The 27,167-nt window shown below is 40.1% G+C and overlaps 1 protein-coding gene across 1 annotated transcript; it reads left to right on the top strand.

The window, feature by feature from the left end:
• Window positions 1-1,889: 1,889 nt before the first annotated feature.
• LOC145118867 (homeobox protein HD1-like) lies at window positions 1,890-5,557 on the top strand. Its single transcript, XM_079054525.1, has 6 exons — window positions 1,890-2,003; window positions 2,099-2,433; window positions 2,523-2,643; window positions 4,726-4,910; window positions 4,993-5,124; window positions 5,213-5,557. The coding sequence occupies exons 1-6, from the start codon at window positions 1,991-1,993 to the stop codon at window positions 5,351-5,353; spliced, it is 927 nt and encodes a 308-aa protein (XP_078910651.1). The 5' UTR covers window positions 1,890-1,990; the 3' UTR covers window positions 5,354-5,557.
• Window positions 5,558-27,167: the final 21,610 nt, after the last annotated feature.

The raw sequence follows: 27,167 nt of genomic DNA, 5'->3' as shown, positions 1-27,167 counted from the left end.
TAAACAGGAAGTAGCAAAACCTTACATACCTCATAACTATGAGTTTAGCGTTAAAACAAAAGCATATCAACTTATGTTAAGTTGTAGAACAAAACTTTAAAAACTACTGTGTTTGAGATCTCTTGGTAAGTACAATGCTATAAAGAAATTAAAAGAAAGCCCCTAAACTACGTCTTTAAAGTTTCATAGACAAAAGTATGATCATACTTTAACCACTATAGTCTCACAAGCCGGTGCATTATGATCATCCAAAATCTTTGTACATTATAACGTAAACCCTTCTGTGTGGATACCTAGCTCATCACTTGTGACTTGTGAAAGGATAACCAAACATCAACAGAAGCAATTGATAACTTCAGACACATACATATAAATAAAGTTACAAAAAGGAACTCTATAAGAACTTGGTACTGGAAATTAGAAAGTGCATCACACCGAAATTAAAATCAGATTTCTACCTGGAAATCAGAAACATACATGACCATAAAAATTACATAATAAAGACAAGTTTTAAAATACTAAGTAAATAAGATAGATGGTATCAATGGGTAGGTGTACCTAACTACTACATGAAAGAAGGTATGTCGTACCTCCATCAGAATACAAATGGGATTTAGGCTATTTACAAAAGAAAATTTTGAGGGTTGAGATGGTTAATATGATCAATTTTTTAGGCTATTTAAAAGGAATACCTAACTACTACATGAAAGAAGGTATGTCGTACCTCCATCAGAATACACATGGGATTTTTTATGGCCGATTTCAAGTTATTTTGTTGAAGATCAATTTCTGCATGGGGGCAAAGATAAAACACGCAGGGGCGAAGATCATCTAAAAAACACACACATACATACACATAGTTAGAAAGAGGTTATAGAGAGATACCTTGGCTGCATATGCAAGCATAAAAACTGGTTAATATATGTTTGAAAATAGAGCAAGCGTAAAATGTAAAATCCTTACCTGTGAGTAGTTATGAAGGTTGTCTAAACTCATTAAAACCCTACCTGCAATAAAGTCGTAAGATGTGAAATGGGTTTGGAGAATGTATAGTGCCTGATATATGTGTGAGAGTCGTGTTGCGAGAGAAGGACAATGCGATAAAACATGTTTGAGCACAATAACTTGATGTGGCGGATTCACATCTCTAACGACCGACACAATCCTGCTAATAACATTTGGTAAATGTTATAAAGTATAATGAATCCCCAAATCCAAAGGAAATAAATGACAAAAAGAAGCAATAACTTGCTTTCTTGGTTAGAAGTTAAAAAAAACATATCAAAATATTGAATGATCAAGATCGGTAGTAAGTGCAGGTTTTTGTATACAAAAGAAATTAGGTTATGATTATTCCCAAAAAATAGGCCACGATTGAACTGAAACCCTAATATGCCAAATTTAATTTTGGAGATTGATTTTCTTACAAATATGTTGCGATCTAATATAGCTGATTTTATAAAGTTGTCTTATGAGATATAAATATGAATGAGCGGGAAATTTAAAATTTAAAATGAAGAATCAATAGGTTGACACGCGACATGACATTAATTATGAGGTCTAATAAGGTGATACATGACAAAAAAAATTATTATTGTTATTATTATTATTATATATATATATATATATATAGATATATATATATATATATATATATATATATATATATATATATATATATATATATATATCGGAGACCTATGTCGTCTCTATTGTTTTTCAGAAACCCGTCAACATTCCTGTCTTATCTATAGAGGTGATATGTTGTCGCTATAAATTATGAATTCAAACTTTATTAGTCAACTTTGTAGAGAGGATATGTTGTCTCTATAGTTCATCTATAGCTATAGGTTTGTATGTAGTTCTTTATTGTTGTAGTAACTTTTTGGATAAAAAATGGGGTAAAGATTAAATAAGATTGGAGATTATTTTTCCTAGGAGGAATATGAAGGCGGATTGAAGATGTTGTAAAATAATTTATTCAAACTATATGTCTTTCACAGGTACAAGCGGTCCTCAAAACCCAGGCCCACTTGATCTTTTTTGCTTTTATATACTTACTTTTTTCTCTATATCCATTTGTCTACATACTACATAGGATACAAGATCTGGGTCTTCCATAACAATATGGAAGATCAGCATTTAGGTATGGTGTGCAACCTTGGTGATGGCGCTGGTGCTTTTACAGATATGTTGGTGTCTATTTCCAGTAACCGGCACCGCAAGATGAAGGTGGAGATAGCCAACCACCCTCTCTACCAACAGCTTCTCTCCGCCCATATAGGGTGTCTCCGAGTTGCCACACCTATCGACCAACTGCCCCTCATCGACAACCAACTCTCCCACTTGCAGCATCTCCTCCACTCCTACAAATCCGACCCCCACCACCACCCTCTCCCTCCCGACGACCGCCGTGACCTTGACAATTTCATGGTAATTTTCTCGAATTGTTTTCTTCTTGTGTTTCTTTATGTAAATTCGTAATATTTTTTTAAAGTAAATTAACTACTTGAATGGAACAGGCACAGTATTTGGTGGTTTTGTGTGCATTTAAAGATCGCCTGCAACAACATGTCAGAGTTGATGCTGTTGAGGCTGTCATGGCCTGCCGTGAAATTGAGCATAGCTTACAAGCTATCACCGGTACCCTCTTTCCTCCTGTTGTATAGATGCACATCTATATTGTATGTATATTTACTCACATATCAATACACATTGATATGTGTTTACGATATTTGCAGTAGAATTCTGATCTTCTTTATCTTGATTTAACCTTTTAATTTACATAGGACACCAACCATAGTTTAATTAAGATTCAATCTTATGCTTCATTAATTAAAAATAAAATATCTTATGATATTTGGGCGCAGTTTCGTGGACGCCACAACTATCATCACCATGGATCAAATAAAATAACAAACTATAGGAAAATTATTAGTTTTAATTAATATATTAAGGTGGTTGCAATGTGGGACAATGAAACTATCTCCACCAACTATAGCTTAGGCTAATCATGGGCCATGGCCTCACTTTTAAGGAATCACTTAATATCACGATAAAGCAAGATAAGTTGGGGCTCACCAACTATTGATTGATCGAGCATGACAACTCAAAGAGCTTGAATGAATGAGTAGAACTTTTGCTTGTAAGCTTTTACAAATAATTTATCTAAATCTTTTATTTTTAAAGAGAGTCGATGCTAAAATTTACACTACAAATGCCTTTATAAAATGCCCAAACCAAAGATTAGGCCAAACCTGCATATTCTTTGTAGAGATATATCTGCAAAGTTCTTTTCAAACTGCGACAATGTACACATGAGATCATTTAAATGTCTTGTGGTCCAAAGGCCTAAAGTAGTAAATTTCCATTGTACAGATGTACTATTTAGTATTTAATTATAGCAAAAAAAGAAAAAAAAAAGGTGAAGTCACGCCTTGAAAATAGTACCATATGAAAATTGGAAAATTTTCTTTACCCATTATAATTTGTATAACAATAAATTAGATCACTTTGATTCCATAACGGTTATTATATAGGTTAGAATGATTATAAGCATATTACATTCTATTAACATTTGTAGTAAACGTATATAACATAGAGTCAAAATACTGGGTCGTTTAGTCTATTAAAACTAGTAAAATTTACAATCTATTCAAATTAATATAAAGTATGTGTTTTGAAGCATTTATCAATATAATTTTAAAAAATTCTTCATGCATTTATAGCAACGTTTTTTAACCACATAGCAACCATTATTGCTACGCCATAATATATTTTCTAAAAGGAGGTGATATTTTCATTTATGTTTTTTATACATCTACTTAAAATTAATATGATTTTAACTTCTGTACACATCATCATCATCATCATTTTCTATTCTCAATTAAAATAAAATATATAAATGTCAAATCATATTCTTTTAATAGATGAAGCAAAAACATTATTGAAAATTTTACCTCCCATTTGTAAATATACAGCTACGATATATTGTTACTTTAGTGTTAAAAGTTATAAAAAAAGTGTTTGTAAATATAGACCTCATGTACTCCTTGCATCGCAAATCTTTGTTTTATTTCAACAAAATACTTTTTTCATGATAGTATTGGTATTGGTATATTTTTTATACTGTAATTGTAAAATAAATTACAAGCTCTAATTAAATACTGTAATTTAATAGATGTCTTTATTGGAGTGGTTGGCTTGATACCTAAAATGTCTGTCACTAACCATAAAATAAAGTAAAATTTCAATGACACATTAATATAACAATTATTTTTTTATTGGTAAAAAGTAATCAAAATCTTTCAAAAATATATTTATTTCAAATTATTTAAAAAAGTATATATATATATATATATATATATATATATTCCATTTAATTATTTTATTTAATGTCCAAAAGGAATGAATGATTGAAAGGTTTGTTTTCACAAACTTTTTAACAAGATGATGAGTACACAAGATCGAGTTAACGAGGTCCACAGTTCTTAGCCTTCTTTTACTCAAAATGAGCCGGTTAGAGGTGATATAGTTTATGTTGGTCTAACCGGAGCAATGGCGCACATGAGAATGTTTAATCTATTTGTTATTCTAATTTCTCGCTAGCTTTTTATCTATTGAATATCTGTTCAAAAAAATAAATTTTGCACTTGTTTTCCCTTGAATTATACACTGCAAATTAAATTTTGTGTTTTTTCATTGTATTTTTGTAATTTAATTCAGGAGTAACCCTTGACGAAGGTTCAGGAGCAACAATGTCAGATGACGATGAAGAAGAGATGGGAATGGATTTTCCGGTAGATCAGTCTGCAGGTGATATGTTGGGTTTTGGTCCTCTTCTCCCTACTGAATCTGAACGAACTCTTATGGACAGAGTTCGTCAAGAACTGAAAATCGAACTTAAACAGGTTTACACTCAACACTACTGCTCTCTCCTACACGTACACACAAACACACATTTAAACCATACGATCACTTGCATGCATGCAGGGATTTAGATCAAAAATAGAGGATGTAAGGGAGGAAATATTGAGAAAGAGAAGAGCAGGAAAATTACCTGGTGATACTACACATGTGCTCAAAGATTGGTGGCAACAACATTCCAAATGGCCATATCCAACTGTAATGAAATAAGCAATAAATATTTTTACATAGAATTGAGATAGATATTTGAAGTATTTCATGTTTTGATTAAAAAAAAAACTTACAGGAAGATGACAAGGCAAAACTGGTGGAAGAAACAGGGCTACAACTCAAGCAAATCAACAACTGGTTCATTAATCAACGGAAAAGGAATTGGCACAACAGTTTGAATCCCATGAACACCCAAAAAACAAAGCGTAAACGATAGAGGAAATTAACTTTGTTTTAATAGCTCAAACTTTGGTGGAGGGATGGTAACCTTAGTTGTTAAAGCTGGAAGCATATTATACCTTTCGTTTGTAAAGTATACACGGCTAACATTGCATGTATATGATTGATTTCTAAACATTGATGACAAACTTACTAAAGTTACTCTCTTTTACTATGATAGCACCTACCGGTGTTTGATGAATTGACTCAATAGCTAGTAGTTCTAAAGGTTTTATTTTTGATATGTTGAAGGGGAAATTTATGGTAATCAATTTTTGAGAAAGTGGGATTTCACAAAATACGAAATTTAAATTTGGAGAACAAACTATTTGGGAAATTAACGATTAAACTTATAAAGATGAAAAGAAATTACAAACACGAAACCATAGGGGTTAATGGAGTTTAAAGAGCCTCCAAAACCCTAAAAAGCCTTTCGGCCTATGGGTCGGGCGTGTCGCGTCCTTAATAGGCAGCATGCGCCTCCTTGCGAATAAATCTAGTTTTTAGTTTTCAGATTTTAGCCAATTGATCAAATTCAAACCAAATTAAATTATGTACCCGGAAATGGATGTTACATGTCTCCTAAAAGGGTGATTACATCCATTTCGCTGACTTTTAAGTGAGATTGAATCACTAGATCAATCATAAAAGATATGTGAAATTAGGTTTGATGCAAACCCTATATTTTAAACTCAATCCTACCACATAAGATCTTATGTGGCTTCCACATCACAATATTATAATGTTATTTATTTGGTAACCTGTTAGATTGATGGTAACCGGTCAATTGGGTTGGAAGTGAGTTTGTAGGTATCTTCATTTATAGGGATCTTCATTTATTTGATGTACAAATAAATGACCTTGTATGGTATTCATTTATTTGTTGTACAAATTGACCTTGTAGGGGTCTTAGATCGACCTTGTAGGGGTCTTCATTTACTTGTTGCATAAATCGAGCTTCTAAACCACAATAACATCTCCTTAAAGGGTGATTATGTATTTTTCGCTAACTTAAAAGTAAATTTAAACCATTGGACCGACCTTCATTTATTTGTTGTACAAATCGAGATTCTAAATGGAGCTTCTAAACCACAGTAACATCTCCTGAATCGGTCAATTGATTGACATTGCAACAAAATTATAAATGTAATGACGTAACAGAAAAAAAAACTTGGTGTCAAAATCGAAATTTTGGTAAACTTAGTGACTCTATTGCAATTAAGGAAAAATAGTTATCGGGAGAACAAATCATTTGGTTGATATTGCAACAAAACTGTAAATATAATGACATAATTGAGAAAAAAAATTTAACTCAATGTCAAAATCGAAATTTTGTGATAATATAGTGACTTTCTTACTTAAATAATATTAAAAGAAATTAACATTGCGAATTAAAGGAGTGTTAAAAGTGACTTAAAAGTGGAATAGTAATTTCAACTCGAGGCAAATTTTAGCACCTAAATACGTGACAACTCAAGTTGCCACCCATCATCAAAAAGTGATTAAATTATTACTCTTTATACTATTTATCTCAACGTTAATATTGCTCGCTCATCATACATTTTCCAGCTGTGCACTTCCCTACGTTCCTCTTTCATGCCTCCTTCATGAATTCGTTTTTGAAACTGATTGTTATCAAACCATCTCCTTCAATCGCAGGTTCTCCATCTCGTTTTCACATTCTTCCTTGAAATTGATTCTTAACCATCTCCTTCAATCGCAGGTTCTCCATCTCGTTTTCACATTCTTCCTTGAAATTGATTCTTCCAGCGCCTTCAATCACAGCTTCTCCTCTTCTCATCAGGTACGCATTCTCCTCTTTTCATCAGGTATGCATTCTCCTTTCTTCATCCTCTTTCGGCGACTCCTTTGTGCTCTTAATTCATGAAATCGATTTCATAAAAGTACCGATTTTTGCTGTAGAGAGGGATAAAAGTTCGATTATTTTGTTGTTGAATTATTCGATTTGTGCTCTTGATTTTTCAAAATCTGAATGGGAAAGTTCTGATTTTTATGGTTTGTTCTTGAATGTTATTTTGCTCTTGAATGTTCTTTTGCTGTTGAGAGGGATAAAAGTTCTGATTTTTCAAGTGAGTTTGCTATTGTTGGTTCTTTCATACCTGATCCTTCATTCCCACTAGGATATGATCCTTCATCAATTAGGTTTACAATCTCACAAAAAATCAGATTTTGATAGGAAACTAAATGAATGATGTTATAATGTTGCAGGTACAACTGATGTGGGCGAGTGATCCAGTGCCACAATGAAGGGAAGGGGTTAAGAAGAAAGAAGGTTATTCATTGTCATCAAAGTTATTGAAACCAGAGTTACTACTTAGCAGACATAGAAGAGGGAACAAGCTTGGGTCCGTGATTATGAATACCATAGATGAAAAAAAAAAGATGGTAACACAACGATCAAGAATGAGATTGAGGGTAGCAGTGGACGAAGAAAAGGTCTGAATATTCCAACAAGAGGTAGGGAAATTATTGCTTATGATGATATTTTGTGACAATTATAGCCCAAATTAAAGTAGAATGATCTGATAAGATGATTTGTACATCAAGAAGTTATAAGTCTTGTATACTGTTCTTGATTTGAGGATTCTTGGAGTAATAGCCTGGAAGAATATGAATTTCTTGTGGATTGTCAGCAATTGTAAAAGTTTGTAATAATATTAATAATAATTTGATAGTAATTTATTAGTTGCTCTTTTGGGGTTTTGATTTTTGATTTGTGCTGTTTTGCAATAACTTGTTTGGATTTTATATTGTATGACAATCTGTATGTTTTTATAATTGTTCAGCAACTTCATCCATCACTATATAAAAGAGCATGGTGAAATGGTCATTTTTCACCAGTTAGCACATTCATATACTCCCTCCGTCCCAAAATTATAGTCCATCTTTCCTTTTTGGTTTGTCCCAAAATAATAGTCCACTTCTAAAAATAAATAACATTTTTACCAAAATACTCCCTCATTATTAATTAACCCACTAAGCATTTAATAAAACATTAAATGCAAAGTAAGGACAAAACTGTTATTTTATTAAATAAAGTTAGTGGTAATTAATGGTTTTCTTAATATGTGTGTTTTTTGTCTGTGGACAATAATATTGGGACGGAGGGAGTATAAAGTCCCATCACCTTCTCGGAATCCTCGCCTTGGTGGTACCGTCGTCCTCCCTCTGGAGCCAGCCATCGATACCGTCCACCCTAACAAGAACAAGTCCAAGAAATCACTCAACTGTTTTTAATAAATATTTTTGCTCGAAATAATGCAATTAAAGAGCGAGTTGTTTCTTTTAGGACACATCATTTTATTCATCAGCCAAGATAGCAAAGTACTTCTTAAAAGTATTTGAATTTACAGTCTAATAAGTTATTGTTCTCAAGAATTTCTTAACTAAGAAATTGACTATACATTTCGACAAGCATAATTTTCTCCACATAGTTAAATCGATATGTTCGATACATATTTTGTATTCTATTTCATTCATCTAAATAAACTTACCCCGAATACTTCTATATACTTCCTACGAATCATAGATATTGTGAAATATTTTTGGGTGATAGCATTCCAGGAACATACTTCTATCTTTAGCCGACTATTAATTTTATTCAAAAATCTTTTATCAGTTGAGTTTTGTATGTGCTTTCATCAGCCCTTGAAGCCACACTCCAATAAATTAACAATCTCATTCTTGAAGAGAAACATACCCATTGGTTGATGACAAAAACAACAAAAGAAACATACCCATTGGTTGATGACAAAAACAACAAAATTGTTGGAATCAAATTCCAATTCCAAATAAACTTCACAAACGAAACGCGCCCTACTTTTCCACAACCTCACATATTATTTATTTTACGTTTAAGTGAATCAAAAGTATTTAATTCACATTTATAGTGATGAAGACAATCAAAACATTTTCTCAAATAAGATTGTTGAAAATAAATAAGCTATTTGAAAGATAAATATCCTTAAAGATATTTAACAATCATACAAACTAATAAGAAACTTTAATTTATTTATTTTTTATATCATGTTTCATAATAAAACTAAATGTATTACACGTCTTTCAAGACCTAAGTTTTGTTGGTGGTGTTCTGGAGCCCTTGAGAGGATTTTAGTGATTGTTTTACTCATTGTGAAGGAAGCTTTGAAGTTTGAAGGTGCTTTGCTTGGAAGGAAGGTCATAGATCCAGAATCACCTCACTTGTTGCAATCTCTTTGAGATGTCAAGTTTAAATCTTGTCTTGTAAATTTTTAGATATCCTCATATTTTGTTTTGATATGCTTTTGGTCCCATTTTGGGTTGATTGAAGGGTTAAGACGTTTTAAGGACTCATTCTTTTAGATCTGAGCTTGTTAGGAGTTCTTTAAGCATAAAGATGCAAGCTTTATGGGATTTTTGGTCACATGCATGCATTACGTCACTTATTAAGTCCTTTTTAAGCTTAAGAGATCCATTTAGCCATGCATGAACGTAAAGTTAGCAACTTTACGAGATATTCCAGCTCAAGGAAGTCAGATATATGTTTTGGGACTATTTCTTAAGGGATTAAGAGTTGAAATCAAGTTTTGGCTGAATGGGTGAGTACGTTAGGCATATAAGCAGGTACACATAGCGTACAAGCCTTCAAGTGGGTACGTTGTATGTACGAGCTAAGTACGCCCCGCGTACTCAGTCTGATGGACTTTGCATGTTTGGGCTTCGGATTTGGGCTATTCTTTGGGCTAGTTGCTTGGGGCCTTGTTGGGCCACCTAAATGCAAGTGCTTGGACTAGGAAAAAAAATGTTGGGCCTTAGGGTAAGGCCCATGTAGGGATTTGGGCCTAATTTGGAGAATTAGGCCATATATGGGCCTTGGATGGATAATTGGTTTTTGGGCCTTTTAAACAGAAAGTTTGGGCTTCAGTCTTGGACCAAACTAGGTATGGGGTAAAATGGTATTTTTACCCTAAGTATGGATTGAAGGATATAGATTTGACTCCAATTGTTAATTGGGTGTTATTTGATATTGATAGCTCGGGGATTCGTCGTACCAACAACCAGAGATTATTAGTTTGATTTAGCAATCCGAGGTGAGTTTCCTCATCATGTGTAGCTGGTTGAAGGGACCAATGTCGACCGATGATCTGTTATGCTAGAATACTCGTTGTCTGTGGGATACTAGAATATGCATGTGCTTGTATGCTTACTGGGCAGGGACCGATGATTATTTTGTATGCTATTACTTGTTATGTAGTATGAATTGTATGTGGGCAGGGACCGTTATGCGAGTTAGGGCGGGGCCCGTTATACTCATTGGGAGGGGGCTGATGAGTTTGGGTGGGGCCCATTATACTCATTAGGCGGGGCCCGTTATACGAGTTAGGGCGGGCCCGTTATGTGTTATATGATTTGGTATGCGGTATCTTGGGGAACTCACTAAGCTTCGTGCTTACGGTTTTCAGTTTATGTTTCAGGTACTTCAAGTTCCAAGGGGAAGAGCTCGGGATGATTGCAGAGCACACACCACCTCGTTTCGCTTTTTGTGATTCACTCTGATTGATTTGTTGGTTGGCACATTTATTTTAGTTGGTTTGTACCGACGATGTTTTGGAAATATTGACTTTATTAAATTAAAAATGAAGTTTTCGGGTCTTATTTTTGTGATGTCTCAAGTTGGTATCGGAGCCTTATTTTGAAGGATTCAGACATACTCTCGGGTGTGACTAAACTCAAACTCAAACTGAGAATTTGGTAAAAAAATTTCTAAAATAAAATATAGTTTTAAGAAAAGAGTTTTCTAAGATAAGAAAAGGTGTGGTGCATGCAATTAGCCGAGCTCAAGTAAGTTTACCCAAAACACCCATACATGTTATCTGATATGATTTGATATGTGAATATGTGAATTGAATGCTATTTAGGGCTAAGGATCTGCTCAGTTTTTACATGATAGAATGCTAGGAGAGATGCCTTTGTATGCCTGTTGTATGAGCTTGTAGACTTGCATGCTATTACTGTTCAGTCAGTGATAGGGTGACCTGATTAGGTAATACTTGATTCTGGTTATTTATGCCCGAATGCTGCTTGCTTTGTTCTTTATAGGAGTTCTAACTAGCTTTAGCTAACTAGTGAGCGAATATGCTAAGTTACATACTATGGGAACTATATAATTTTAGAAGGTTAGGTTTTAACTCTATTGTGCAACTCTTGTCTGAGTCCAACCGTCATAGTGTGGGACCTCTAATTCGAAGAACTATCTAGTTTTAGTAATATGTAATTATATTCGTGAGCTAGTTAGAGGAAGTTAGCGAGAGTTCCTTCTACAGCTGATGGCAGAGAGTGGTGTGGAGTTTACCCTAGGAAAACCTAGAATGAGATCTAGTGTTGGGAGCCTTATATGTGAGGGGAAATTTAATGGATATAAAGTGACTTAGTGGAGTCAAGGCAACCCTTGAGGAAAGTATGGATATATGTGGAAGGTAGTATGGGCCCGTACTACTGGAAGCAGAAGATTTGTACTCGATTTAGGGAGAGTTGCGATGAAACCAGGAAGCTTGTGAGCTTGTGATCCCTCGATGTATATATTTTGATGTGTATTTTGATGGTTTATATGGTCTATTTTCAGTATGGTGACATTGCGAGGCAGACCTGTTGGCAGTTGTGGTGCTGGAGAGGGCTCAGGCTCAGGATCTGGTGCCAGACAGCTAGCTGACCAGACGAGGGAGTTCATCTCTTCTGATATTACGCGCATTATCCTTGAGTAGACTCCTGTGATCTTTGGCACGGTCAAGGTAGGTATTCTGGAGATTCTGGATGAGCGGTTGAGCACCTTTTGCACAGAGATGGTGTCCTTGGTTAGGGTGCGTTCATTGACCTTCAGGGAGTTCCGGGCATAGGGAGCTCCGAATTATCACGGGGCAAAGGACCCGATAGCGAGCAAGAGGTGGTTAGTGGATGTTGCTAACGCCTTCTTCACCAGTCGTTAGTCGTTACCCCGAGGGGGACATGGTCAGACTAGCTTCCTGCCTTTTGAAGGACAGGGTACGAGACTGGTGATTGGAGGTAGGACGTGCAGTGGGTGATGTCATGGGATGATTTATCGACCAAGTTTCGAGCTGAGTTTGCACTGGTGATTGAGGTGCAGCAGTTGGCGTGAGAGTTTTAGGATCTCCACCAGACCACAAAGACAGTGGATGAGATCACCGAGATGTTCCGGGAGAGGGCACTTCTACTTCCGCATTATGTAGCGGACGAGGAGGTGAAGAAGGCCCGATATCATGCGATGTTGAGGAGTGACATTCGGCAGTTTGTGAACCGATCCAACTGCAAGACATTGGAGGAATGGATAGCGAGAGCTAGAGAGAGAGAGAGAGAGAGAGAGAGATTGATCTTGAGATGGAGAGGAAGAGGAAGCCAGATAAGGTTCAGATATCAGGGGGTCCGGGCAAAAGGCCCAAGGTTGTTGATACGAGAGGGAAGGGCCAGCAAGGCCGAGGCTACTGCAGCAAGTGCGACAGGTCGCACGAGGGGACGTGCAGGGTAGGTGGTTCTGGCTGCTTCAAGTTGTAACGCCCTGTTCCGAATCGTTACCCATTTAGGTGTGGGTGATGAAATGTAGATGTATCGAGCGTTCGGATTTGGTTTTTGAGCCAAGGGTATTTTGGTAAAATAGCAGCGGGCTTTTATGCAAACGGGATTTTCTGTTCGGGAAAATTTATGAAAAGTATGAGTTGATAAAAGTATACAGCTTCTCGATACCTTTTCATGGATATAAGGATGGTCGGAATCGGAGTTGTATCAAAGAAGTTATGGGCTTTGGAATGAGTTAAGGTTTGAGGGAAAACCCTAGTACGTGGGGCGTACTGATGCGAAGGGTTCTACGCTGTGTGTAAGGGAGTGTACGCTTAGCGTACCGCGAGGATGGGATCGAGGTGCGAGACCTCATACGTTGGGTGTACGAGGGCGAGTAAGAAACCCTAATATTCGTGTTGTACCCTATATAACCTTTATGTTAGCCTCTTTTGTTCATTTCTAATCCAGCCTCCATACCCTAAAAACCCTAGATCGACCCTTTTAGCCTCTTGGTGGTGTTCTTAAGCTATTAGAAGGTTTTGGTGCACATTTTGCCCTTGGGAAGGAAAGAAGAGAAGCTTTAAGTTGTGTTGTTTGGTGGAAAGGCTTTAGATCCAGAATCATCATCTTGTAGGGAAGCTTTCTGAGGTATCAAGTTTGCATCTTGGCTTGCTTCTGCTTAGATCTCTTCATGGTTAGCTTGTTATGATTTTGGTCTCCTTTTGGGTCTATGGATGAGTTAGGTTGTTTATGGGCTTGTTCTTTCAAATTTGAGTTTGTTTTGGTATCCTTGAGCATAAAGGTGCAAGCTTTATGTGAATTTTGGTGTCATGCATGCATTAAGTCATCTATTAAGTCCCTTTCAAGCTTAAGAGCTTCATTTAGCCATGTATCAACGTAAAGTTGGCAACTTTACGTGATAATCCAGCTCAGGGAGGTCAGATCTATGTTTTGGAGCTTTGTCTAAATGGTTTAAGTGAAAAATCAAGTTTGGGCTGAGTAAGGGTGAGTACATTGGGCATACAAGTAGGTACGCTTAGCGTACAAGCCTCCAAGAGAGTACGATGCGCGTACGTGCTTGTACCCCCTACGTACTCGGTCTGATTGGGCCTTGTATGTTTAGGCTTCGATTTGGGCTATCTTTTGGGTTTGGTTGCTTAGGGATTTGTTGGGCCATCTGAGAATATGTGTTTTGGATTAGGGAAAAGTTAATGGGATTTAGGATAAGGCCCAAGTAAGGGTTTGGGTCCAATTTGGAAAATTGGGACATAAGTGGGCTTTGGAAGATTTTTGGTTTGTGGGCCTTTATGATTGTGAGTTTGGCCCTTAGTTGTTGACGCATCCCATCAGGAATACGTCATATATAACGGAACTGTCAATTTGATAAACGACATGGGCAAAAGTCGGTGTACGCCTAACGCCGTGTCCTCTCCCTCGTCCTTCATATCCCCGTGTTCGTTTCTTGGCACCCAAGCGCCAAGGCCAGCATCAAGACAAAATAGTATCATTCGTCCTCCAGATTGACAGGTGTAACGCTCAGGACACTGATCCCTTGGCAAGCCTGCACCAATAACAAACAGCCACTCACGGATCACGATCTACCAATCGGAAGCCGTCTGTCCCTGCCAGACCTGAAAAAGTAGAAGATATGGTCGGGGTTTTGTCCCCTCGATTCCAGGTATAAAAAGGTCCCTTCTCCTCCAAGAGAAGGGACCAACATTCAACATTAACCCTTTGTCTCATACTTTCTCACCCTCTCATTAGAACCTTAAACTGACTTGATCGTTAGAGCATCGCTCCGGGGCAACCTCCCGGACGACGACTGATGGTCTTGTTTTCTATGCTGTGATTCGCAGGCCCCTTTTTCCATCCCTCACGGAGCAAGAATCGAGCCGGAGACATATCACAATAGTTGGCGCCATCCGCACGTACACCCAGTATGGCACAACCCACTTCACAACACCAGGCGCTAGAAATGACGGATAAAGGACTGATACAGCAGGAAGGCGACAACAATAGCCCGGTGAGACCAATGCAGTCCCTCGATAGAAGCGATCCGTTGACACTAGAAGGACAACCGCTTACATAGGCACCAACGACGCTGCCATTCGGCTCCACGATGGAGTTCATCGCTAGCTTATGGCGACCGCTTCCCATCACAACAGAACAACCGGCCACAACTACAACTACAGTGCCTCAAAGAGGGCCGACCACCCAATCACAACAAGTAGCAAATCGACCAAAGCCATCGACGCGGCAGGTGGGGACCAGCGATTGGTCCTCCGACACCATTCTATCAGCCGCACCACTTGCAGGCCACCAGCCTTCTCCAATGGCAGCCATGTCACATATCCCATTATTCGCCCAATAACCACCATTCAACCTGTATTCATACCACTACCAAGGCGTGTACCCTCACACACAGATACAAACCCATAACAGTCAAAGTGTGCCAACACAGGGGATGAATGCACACGCTACGGGGCTAACAGAGTCGAATTCGCAACCGAATCAGCTAATGCACGCATAACCCATACAGGAACCGTATATGCCTCAAGTGAACATGTATAACCACGGGTACCATTACGAGTTCGGCCAAGGGTAAAACATCCCATACCACACGCAGCAAGTGATGGACGGCAGACCACTCAACTACCCACATATTAACAGCCCTGTAACAAGTATAAGCTCGGCATTCTGCCAAGAGCTATTACAGTACGAAATACCACATTCCACCATGATACCAAATATCCCAAAGTATGACGACATGATAGATCCTGACGAACACATAGATACCTACGAGTGGACCATGACATCCCTTCGGATGGACAAGATATTCACTTGCACCTACTTCCTGGTCACACTATCGGGAAATGCTAGCAAATGGTTCAAGGCACTACGTACGGGAAGTATCTCCAGCTTCGAACAGTTGAGATAAATTTTCCTCCACAACTTCATGCAATTGAGGAAAGTCAAAGGAGATGCCAACTCTATCATGACATGCAAGCAAAAAGAGGGAGAATCCATCTGGGCATACTATGATCGGTTTACCCTTGCGACCCTAAGCGTCCCCGGCCACGGGGAATTTCTAGTCATGGGCGCCTTCACCCAAGGGCTACTCCTAGGCCCCCCTGTCGAAAAAATGAAAGGAACAGTGCCAAAATCTAGGGACAAGCTCAAATACAGGGTCGAAAAATACCTCAAGCAGATCGAGGGACTAGAACGAAAACATGCCAATCTAAAAGTTGTAGCGAACGCATACCTAAAACAAGAATCAGCCAGCTCCCACTACCGCCATAACAATAAGGAGCGCAACGATGGAAGTCATGATAAGCACCATAGACAGACACTCATCTTGCAGATTCCGCCCTTCGTCAAGGATGAACCAAGGAGCCATAAGATGGAAGTGCACGCGGTGGAAAAAACCCCTCAACGGATAGAAAAAGAGAAAAACAAGTATTGCGAATATCATAAGAGCAAAACCCACGACACTGGATAGTGCATGATCCTAACAAAAGAAGTAGAAGACAAGAGACTGAGCAGAGACTTAATAGAAATTGCGAAGACTCTACAGTCAAAGTTCAAATCCGAACTAAAATACGGGAGAAACCGAAAGGAGATGAACAAACAACCAATAAAAAAGGAAGAAATCTTCACAATCACAAGCCCTGTGAACAGAGCCAAACGATGACTGCCAGCCGATGGTGCCGACGGCTTACCTAGCGATACTCTCAACATAAGTTTCTCACCAGAAGATCCACGAGCGCCCAACTAGGACCCGACAGATACAATCATAATCCCCGCCTTCATACAGGAGCATCAGATTTGGCGAGTCCTGGTCGACGGAGGTAGCAACACCGACATAGAGCACTGCCTCGAGCGACTCCTGCCATCCTGGAAGAAAAGCCTAAGACCACCAACTCGATCCCCACTCGTTGGCTTCATGGGACTCAAATTATGACCACTCGAGACCATCAACCTCCCGTTGACACTACTCAGCCACGACGGAAAGGAAAGGGTAACAAGGATAATCGAGTTCTCGATAGTTAAGAACAAATCCGAAGACGATATGATCCTAGGGCGACCTGATCTCTTCCGGCTACAAGCCATCCCATCAACAATACATGGTACAGTCAAGTTCAGAACGATAAATGGCTCAACGACAGTGACAACTCCAAACACACGAGCAAAACCACTTCGGGCGATCGCTGCCTGGGACACTGCACACATCCCAAGAAAGTGGCGCACGACGACAGCTAACACCTAAACGATTAAGCACAAAAAACGGACCATCCACACTCAAAACAAGAGGAAAGGACGCCAACCCCTAACGAATAGCCCGGGGGAAGGGCGCGATAGCAACAACACCACCACTCCAGAACCCTCAAGCATCGTCCTTATGAATACCAAACGAGGTTGGACGTCATGTATGCACGTCTCAGGGCAGCAAGGGCACATGGAATGGAAAAGAAGGGAACGAAGGAGCACACGCGCGAAGTCACGGAGCTCGACGGGAGGCACGAACAAGGAGCCGTCGGTGCCGGGGAAGAGAGGATAGGCAATCAACTCAAAAAAGAGAACGTAAACAGGAAACTCACTACAACCATACGAATCCACAGCTGGCAGAGGTTTCCCCCAAGGCGGCACCAAGTCAGTAACCTCATAGAAAACAAAGCCGCCAACAAAAAAAGTCATGCAGAAGGAGGAAAACCCACTCAAAAATGATAACCAAACGACCAAAACCGGAGAATAGAGGAAATTGAAAATCATCTTCCAAAAGACGGCCAACCCAGAAACAGCCAATCACGGCTCCCACACGAGCATGAATGTTGCAAAGCTTGCAGATTCGCCGCCGAAGGACACAAGCTAAGGAAGACCAAGAAGAAGAATTCATCCCAATTACTTGGGAGCCCCTGAGCCCAAGCCAATAGCCTTGGCTTGAGGGGAATCAAGGGAAGGGGCCAAGTGATCAAACTCCTAATGGATAATCACACCCCAAATAGTCAGCTCAAGCGCTAAATCTAGAATAGCAAAAGCTATCGGACTTCCGATACTTATCTAACAATGTAGATGCCTCTAAGGCACCAAAAAAACATGCAATGAAAAGAAAATTTGCAGCGAACGAGTATCGACACACTTTCGTACAAATGGAAAATAATAACAGACTAATTACCTGTGCCAACCAACACAAAACCAACGAGACAAAAACAATCACCGGCCTCAAAGTCTCACCACTTCCCCCTAATAAACATGTCAACAAGATTAGGAGAGCCGCAGATCCTGATCACCACAAATAAGAGGCCTTAAAGGATCATAACCTTTCCCTCGAAATACACAATGCCTATGCTCTTAGATCCCGAGGTGACGACATCGATCTTGCTTAGACGACTAAGGCCGGAGTATAACTCCCCTTGACCCAAGTCTTAGGACAAAGCCCCAAAGCGAAAGCTTTCAGCTAGGAAAGAAATCCTAAATAAATGAACCAGCCAGAGTTCGCACCTACAAACTAACTAAAGCCTCGACCAAAAAAGGATAACCATGACCGAGACCCTCAAAGGCCAACACTAACCTCTGGGGAGAATCCAAACCAAGGTTGACCAACACAAACCATCCAAGACGACAAAAAAGGGGGGAAGAAAAGCGATGAACTGAAAGCAAACTTAACATACAAAAAACACAAAGCACGTATTGTTTAACCCAAACAACCCCCAGGATTTTAAAACGACCACGCAGGGCCAAAGAAGACAACCAAACATTGTTTTAAAAAATTGTTCGACAAACACCATGAGGATGCAAATATTATCTTAAACATCAAACGGCAACAACGGGTAAAAACCATCACTTACTGGGGGGCGGAGGAAGGTCCGGCGTGAGAAGCGTCACCTTCAGAATGGCCTTCCTCGGAGTCAGGTTCATCACACATCTGACGAAGGCCCCCTATGTCTAGCTCACCCAGGCGAAGGTAGGAGGAAAAGTTTGTCTGGATGAAAGATTTTATAGCATCATGCATCGCCTGAGCATGCTCCGTAGTAGCGTCCGATTCCCAAGAGACAGACTTTCCGGCGACAACTTGCTCCTGGATCACCTGCTTGCTGTTCTCCACACCGACATACATGCATGTCATCTTCATCCGCTTCACCCCCAATGCAAATTCAGTACTCTCAACAACCTTATCCACCACCCGGATAACGCCTTTCTGAAGCAACCAACCCAAGTTCTCCTCTGCAACTTCCCTCCTCGCAACCTCCTCATCCAGCCTCTTGTGAGAACACTTTTCCTGGACCTCCAGCACCATATTCTCCTCCACCAAACCTCAATCCGCTAGAAAAGCGCTTCACTAACCCATCCAGAGTAGCCATTTGGTCCTCTAAAGAAGCCTTCTCCCTGCCAAAAGATGATAGCGCTCCTCGAATGACCGCTTTTCCCCCCTCCAACTCCAGCAACCTCACCCTCATCTCATCTCGCTTGGCCTTAACTGATGTTGGCTCGCTAGAACTGGAACTACCATGACGAAGGTGAGAGGCAGTCACCGTCATATACGAACCAACCATCGCAGCTGCGTATAAAAGGTTGTTTGAAAGATGGGAATTAGAAAGAAGCTCCAAGGCCTTGATGGTAGCAGGGGGAAAAGCATGGAAACCCCAATCATACACTTTCACATGCTGTGAAAGGAAAGACTCCCAGGTTATCCCCCATCTAGGCACATATATGGTCGGTGCTGCCGGTGGAGTAGAAGCAGAACCCCCGACAGTGTCGTCCCCAGGCAAGAGCAGGATCTTGGGGTCTGGAACACCTTCGCAAACAGGGCTTGAGTCAACACCAAGAACATCCTCACCATGAACAGAAGTATCCACCGCATCTTATTTAGGTTCACGGGGCAGTTCAGTCGCCCCTTCCCTCATCCCCTCCGACTGTTCAGAGTGTCATCATCGCGGATGTCAACCACCACTGTGGCCTCACCCAAAAGGAAGTCTACGTTCCTCCTCTTTAGCAGGCGCCGACCTGAGGAGCTAGCATCACCAGACTCCACAAGTGGCGAATCCAGCAAGGAAAGTTGCCGTTTGGAAGCCGCACAGGTGTTACGCCTAGTCAGCCCGATCGACGTCTCCTACTCCTCCGTATCAGAAGGCAAAGGGTCCTCACAAGAAATACCACCGACAGGCGCATTAACCAACACCTGGCCAATGGGAGGATCAGACCCAGGCGAAGACACGGCAAGAGGACCGTCAAGGGCTAGGGCACGGTCAGGACTGACCGATGGAGGGAGCGTCTCAACCAAGGGCACGTCCCGATACTGACAGATGCCCTGAAAGCGACCCCTAAGCACCATCTCAAAGGGAAGGATCCTCTCGTGACCTGCAAACAAGAGACAAGACAACATAGTTCACAAAACACAAGAAAACAACGATCCAAAAAGGGGGGGAGGAGAGGCACTCACCACCTCTCTTAATGTAGAACTGAGGCATCATCCCCCGAGCCCTCCAGGCAACACTCATCCCAACTACATCCAGAGTATGATCCTCCCAGTCCTCGCCATTAACACAAATGGTCTTTAGTGCTTGCGCCACAGTGGCACTGGCCCCAAACAGTTCCGGCGCTCGATCAGAAAAAGTGATCAAGCGAGGATAACCAAAACCTACAAGATTACGATTTACCCAGAGCCACCGATATTGCCAGTTCTTCTTCAAAGCTTTTTGGTTGATGATGAAAGCATGAACACCTTGCCTTTGGGAAAAAGTCCGAACACTGGAATGAGTAGAGGAATTGAAGAAAGCTTTGAATGCCCAAAATTGTGGCAGAACTCCAAGGGTCCGGCAGACGAGTTCAAAACCAACAATCTTGTTGACAGCATTTGGAGTTAGGTCGTCCATACAAAAGCCATATTGGCGCATTATCTCATCAAAAAAGTCTGTCGTCGGCAGCCTCAGACCAGCCTCAAAGATTGGAATAGGGACCCCAACCTTCCCCTCCAGTGGGCGAGAAATTATCGTCCCCTTTTGAGGATACTCCACATCGTGCTGAGGAAGAAAACCAAATCGCTTTTGAAGAGCAGCAAACTCGCTTGAAGAAGGAACGATTCCGGTATTCAAGTCAGCCAGGGTCTGTTGAAGAGCATGATGGGTTTTGAGCATTCTAACACTTCCTAAGTGTACATGCAACCCTAATAACCTTGAATCTATGTTTTCTCTATATACATGCAAATTTCTTTTTCAAGGTTATTTCCTAACTAGCATGGCATGGGGATTACATAAAACATAAAAACTAGTAGAAATACATACCTTGTTGTTGCTTGGATTCCTTCAAGACTTTGTGAGCCTAGCACCCCAAATGTTGTGCCTCAAATGCTTCACACAACACCACAAGACTTGGAATAACTTGAGAGAATACTTCTAGCACTCAAAATCGGTTATGCCCTCTCTAGTAACACTAGGTCACGATTTTGCTAGCCATAGGGTTTCTTTTATAGTGTTGTCACAATTAGGGTTTACACATGAATGCCCTTAATTGTCATGACTCTTGATTTCTCATGACCCATGGGTTTGTAACTCCCATGGACTATCCATGGAGCTCCATATGGTTATAACCAAACCCATAAGCCATGGATCATTAATCCACCATAAAAGAATTGATGATTGTCATAATCAACCCTATATATTTAATTAGTCTCACTTTGATCACCAAATTAATACTAGATTAATACTTGATCAATACTAATTAAATAATACTATTATTAATATATTAGAACTTATAATATATTAATAATCATAAGTGCCTTATTCTCTCATTTAGTCTATCCAAGTATTGCAATGCCATGCAACCCAAATGGACCATGTCGGGTCGGGTCAAGTACATACCAAATAAAGTTATGGACTTAGACACTATATCCAACAGTCTCCCACTTGGATAAGTCTAATAACTATATTTGCAAATATGACTTCAAAATCCGACTAGCAATCGTAGCTCTTTCAAAGTCTCTCGGAACTGAGATGATGATGATACGCCATTTAAGATAAGTGATCATATAATCCTCTGTTCTCATGATATCAGCCGGACAAACACATGGAACATGGTCTTACTTATTGTCCAGCATTTGTTTCTCGATCTCTGATTTGTTTCGACATAGAACTAAATTGAACACATCAATTAGGTTCTGACCGGGCCCGGTACATAGGTCAAAACCAAATCATCGAGGGGCCCAGATATCGCTTCTATTTCTAGAAGGAACAGATAAACTTCGACTGATATGCTTGTACTAACTACTTGTTGAATTATTCACAAAGGCACGTTTTATAACATCGAGTTACCAATGCATTTTCGTACAATCAATGAATAACCAACTCATAGTCAACAACTCATATCTCTAGGTTTGAAGATTTATATGATATTACCGTCTCACGATCACTCGAGATAAATTCCATGAAGTGATGCAAGTGAGCGTGGGTTGGATCCAATACTCAGCCCTTATGAGTACTCATGAATGTTGTAGCAACCATTGCATTGTCCAAAGCACTTTTAGACAAATCATACAAGCCAAATTCATGACAGTCTTAAATCAATACTTACTTCCAAAGTTTGACTGACTATGGATGGTTTGAATAATAACATAATTATTCTGGAAGTAAAAACATGCAAAATTGAAACATAATAAACAATCAACACAAGATAGTAACACCTTACTCATAAATAAATAACAACTTTTATTTATCATCAAATGTCAATTACATTTTACAAGTTTCAGGAATCTAATTATTGAAACTAATATCATCCTTCAGCCCAATGCGCCTCGCATGCTGTAAATGCTTAACCCTGCTCAGTCCCTTCGTGAGGGGATCTGCCGGGTTCTCATCTGATGATACCCTCTTAGCCACGAGGAGTCCTTCTTCTATTCTATGTCTTATGAAATGGTATTTTCTGTCAATGTGCCTGGATCTCCCGTGATCTCTCGGTTCCTTAGCCAAAGCAACCGCACTTTCGCTGTCACAGAAAATTTCCATTGGCTCCTTTATAGCTGGTACAACTCCAAGGTCTCCGATGAAGTTCTTTAGCCATATCGCCTCTTTAGCTGCTTCACTTGCTGCTATGTACTCTGATTCACAAGTAGAATCTGCTACTGTCTCCTGCTTGGAACTTTTCCAAGTAATTGCCCCTCCATTTAGGATAAAGACCCAGCCTGACTGAGAACGGAAATTATCCCTATCAGTCTGGAAGCTAGCATCGCTATATCCTTCCACTCTCAAGTCATCACTGCCTCCGAGGGTAAGGACCCAATCCTTAGTCCTCCGCAGATACTTGAGAATGTTCTTTACCGCTGTCCAGTGTGTCCTGCCAGGGTTCCCTTGATATCTACTGACCATGCTCAAAGCAAAGGCCACATCAGGGCGAGTACAAGTCATAGCATACATGATCGAGCCCACGGCGGAAGCATATGGTATATGACTCATCTCGGCTATCTCAGCCTCTGTACTCAGACTCTGAGTCTTACTCAGCTTGGCATTACTCTGGACGGGTAATTCCCCTTTCTTGGATTCTTGCATGCTGAACCTCTTCAACACCTTATCCAAGTAAGTACTTTGACTAAGTCCAATTAGTCTCTTACTCCTATCTCTTAATATCCTTATCCCTAGGATATAGGCAGCTTCCCCAAGGTCCTTCATAGCGAAACACTTCCCAAGCCAGGACTTAACCTCCTGCAAGGTTGGGACGTCGTTTCCTATGAGAAGTATGTCATCCACATACAACACCAAGAAGCTAACTATGTTCCCACTAGCCCTGACATACACACAAGACTCATCCTCACTCCTAGAAAAGCCAAACTCTTTGACTTTCTCATCAAAGCAAAGATTCCATCTACGAGATGCTTGTTTCAATCCATAAATGGATTTATCAAGCTTACACACTCTATTAGGGTATCTTGTATCGACAAAACCCTCTGGTTGAGCCATGTAAACATCCTCAGCCAACTTTCCATTAAGGAAAGCGGTTTTGACATCCATTTGCCATATTTCATAATCATGAAATGCAGCTATGGCTAACAATACTCTAATAGACTTAATCTTAGCTACTGGTGAGAAGGTCTCATCATAGTCAACTCCTGGAGTTTGAGTAAAGCCCTTCGCAACCAGTCGCGCTTTGTAAGTATGTACCTTTCCATCCATGTCGGTCTTCTTCTTGAATATCCATTTGCACCCAACTGTCTTACGACCTGGTACATTGTCAACCAAGTTCCAAACTTGATTGTCATACATGGACTGAATCTCGATGTCCATAGCCTCCTTCCATTTAGCAGACTCAGGGCCTGCCATGGCTTCCCTGTAATTATTAGGTTCATCCAAGTCTATTAGTGTACTATCACTAATAAATGTATCACCTTCAGTGGTGATGTGATAACCATAAAAATCAGGTCTGTTCCTCACCCTAGTGGAACGTCTTGGAGGTACAGACTCATCTATCGGATCAACAGGAGTTTCCTCCTCAGGTTGGTCGATAGCATTTGAGGTTCCTTCACCACTTGACTCTTGAAGCTCTTCAAGGTCAATTTGCCTCCCACTGTCCCCTTGGCTTATGAATTCTCTCTCACGAAAGACTCCTCTTCTTGCTACAAAAACCACATTATCACTGGGTCTGTAGAAGAGGTAACCAAAGGATCTCTGTGGGTAGCCGATGAAAATACACCTCTCACTTCGAGGTTCAAGCTTATCATGAGTCTCACGCCTCACGAAAGCTTCACAACCCCAAATCTTGATGTGGTCCAAATTGGGAACTTTCCCAGTCCACATCTCGTGAGGTGTTTTGGCAACCTTTTTAGTAGGGACTAGATTAAGGATATGGGTGGCAGTCTCTAAGGCATACCCCCAGAAAGAGATTGGTAACGAAGCTCGACTCATCATGGAACGAACCATATCCAACAAGGTTCGATTGCGCCTCTCAGCTACACCATTCAACTGTGGTGTTCTGGGAGGTGTCAATTGTGAGACAATCCCACATTCCTTAAGATAGTCAAGGAACTCAATGCTAAGATACTCTCCTCCCCGATCGGATCGGAGCATCTTGATGTTCCTGCCCAATTGATTCTCCACTTCCTGCTTAAACTCTTTGAACTTTTCAAAGGTTTCTGACTTATGCTTGATTAAGTAAATATATCCATATCTACTGTAATCATCAGTAAAAGTCACATAATAGCGATTAGCATCCCTTGTAGCAACTCTGAAGGGCCCACACACATCCGTGTGTACAAGGTCCAACAAACCTTCACCCCTATCACAAGTACCTATGAAGGGTGACTTTGTCATTTTTCCAAGTAAACAAGACTCGCAACTATCATCTGACTTGAGGTCAAATGATTCCAAGACTCCAGCCTTTTGGAGTTGGTCTATGCGCTTCTTGTTAACATGTCCAAGACGACAATGCCACAAGGATGCTTTATCCAAGCTATTTGAAGAATCAATATACAACACATTATTTCCTAGATTGTCTACAACATTCACGACTTCATATACACCATCACAAGGTAATGCTTTAAAGTAAAATACATCATTGTAATAAACATTAATAGCACCATTTTTATTATCAAATGAAAATGAAAAACCTTGTTTGTACAAGCCATGAAAAGAAATAATATTTCTCGCCATTTCGGGCGAGTAACAACACTTATTCAAATCTAACATTAACCCATTATTAAGCAATAAAGAATAAACTCCTATCTTGGTAACAGGTGATGCTTTCCTGTTGTCCATGACTAAGTTTATCCTCCCGTGCTATACTTGCTCACTTCTTCTTAGTGCCCGCAAATCAGTACAAATGTGAATACCACAACCTGTATCAAGCACCCAAGAATTAGCATTAGATGAGTTATTAGACAATATTGTGTAAATACCTGCATGGGTGGGTTTAACCTTCCCATCCTTTATATCTTGCAGATATTTAGGGCAGCTTCGCTTGAAGTGTCCCTTATCCTGGCAATAGAAGCACTGTGCTTCCTTTGGGTTTGAAGAAGGGGTAATGGGACCTTTCTTTGTCCCACTTGAAGAGGAATCATCAAGAGTCTTACCCTTGGTACCCTTCGAAGGGCTTTTCCTCTTCTTACCCTTTCCCTGCCCAATAGCCAGAACAGGGGCTGTTGAAGGAGTAGAAGTAGCAACCGCTTTACCCTTAAGGCCATTTTCAGCTGTCCTTAAGAGTCCTTGAAGTTTGCTAAGTGTGACTTCCTCCTTGTTCATATGATAAGTCATACGAAACTGATCATAACTTGGAGGTAAGGAATGGAGAATGATGTCAATCGCCATTTCCTCAGGAAAGTCAACATTTAGCTTCAGCAACCGGTCAACGAACCTTTGCATCTTCTGCAAGTGACCGGTGATGGGTTCACCATCCTTCATCCTTGCGGTTATCATGGAGGAGATGATTTCATACCTCTCCTGACGCGCGCTCTGATGGTACCTTTCCATCAGATCCAGGTGCATCTCATAGGGGTAGAAATCTTCATAGGATTTTTGAAGTTCAGGAGTCATGGTGGCCATCATGATGCATGCTACTTTAGTAGCATCCTTTTCATGTGCAACAAACTCCGCAAACTCTTCAGGAGTAGCAGTGGCTTCACTCACAACCTTAAGCTCCCTATCGAGGACATATTCTTTGTCCTCATAGCGGGTAATCATTATGATGTTTCTGATCCACTCATTGAAATTGGATCCATCAAAGATGACCTTACCACACAAGTTCATAAGGGAAAAGGAGCATGTTGGGTTTGAGCCAGAAGCATTGTTGGAAGACATCTGAAAGGAAAGAAGGACAAGTTTCATTAGATTAGGAATCCTTAATAATTCACCCAAATGAAATATTAAGGCTAGGATCCAACAAACTATTTATAGTTGGAAGAGGGATGCCGTAATCCAAACTATAAAATATTTGAAGGTAGGTAAATGACGATTTACCAATTTCCACCATAAGAACGAAATATTTTATTATTAGGTTTTATTGGTTTTGAAACTCCTAGATCTTTTGAGATACATTGAACTTTTCAATGGCATGTTTGAATCTCGATTGTGCCCTCTCAAGTTTGTGATTGGGATGCCGAGGATCACAAACAAGGTGTGAATAACCATACAAATTGACTTGGTACCCTCAACAATATTACCTAATCGATGTGCCGGTTAACCACACACGCTCCACCGATCTATAATAAAGTCAAGTTACCCTTTGCCACTCTTACTAGTCCATGTTAGTGTGTCGGTTAACCACACACG

The sequence above is a fragment of the Lactuca virosa genome, chromosome 6, assembly GCF_052849685.1.
Source record: "Lactuca virosa cultivar CGN04683 chromosome 6, Lactuca_virosa_CGN04683_v6, whole genome shotgun sequence".
NCBI lineage: Eukaryota > Viridiplantae > Streptophyta > Magnoliopsida > Asterales > Asteraceae > Lactuca > Lactuca virosa.
This window is presented reverse-complemented; position numbering and strand designations above follow the sequence as displayed.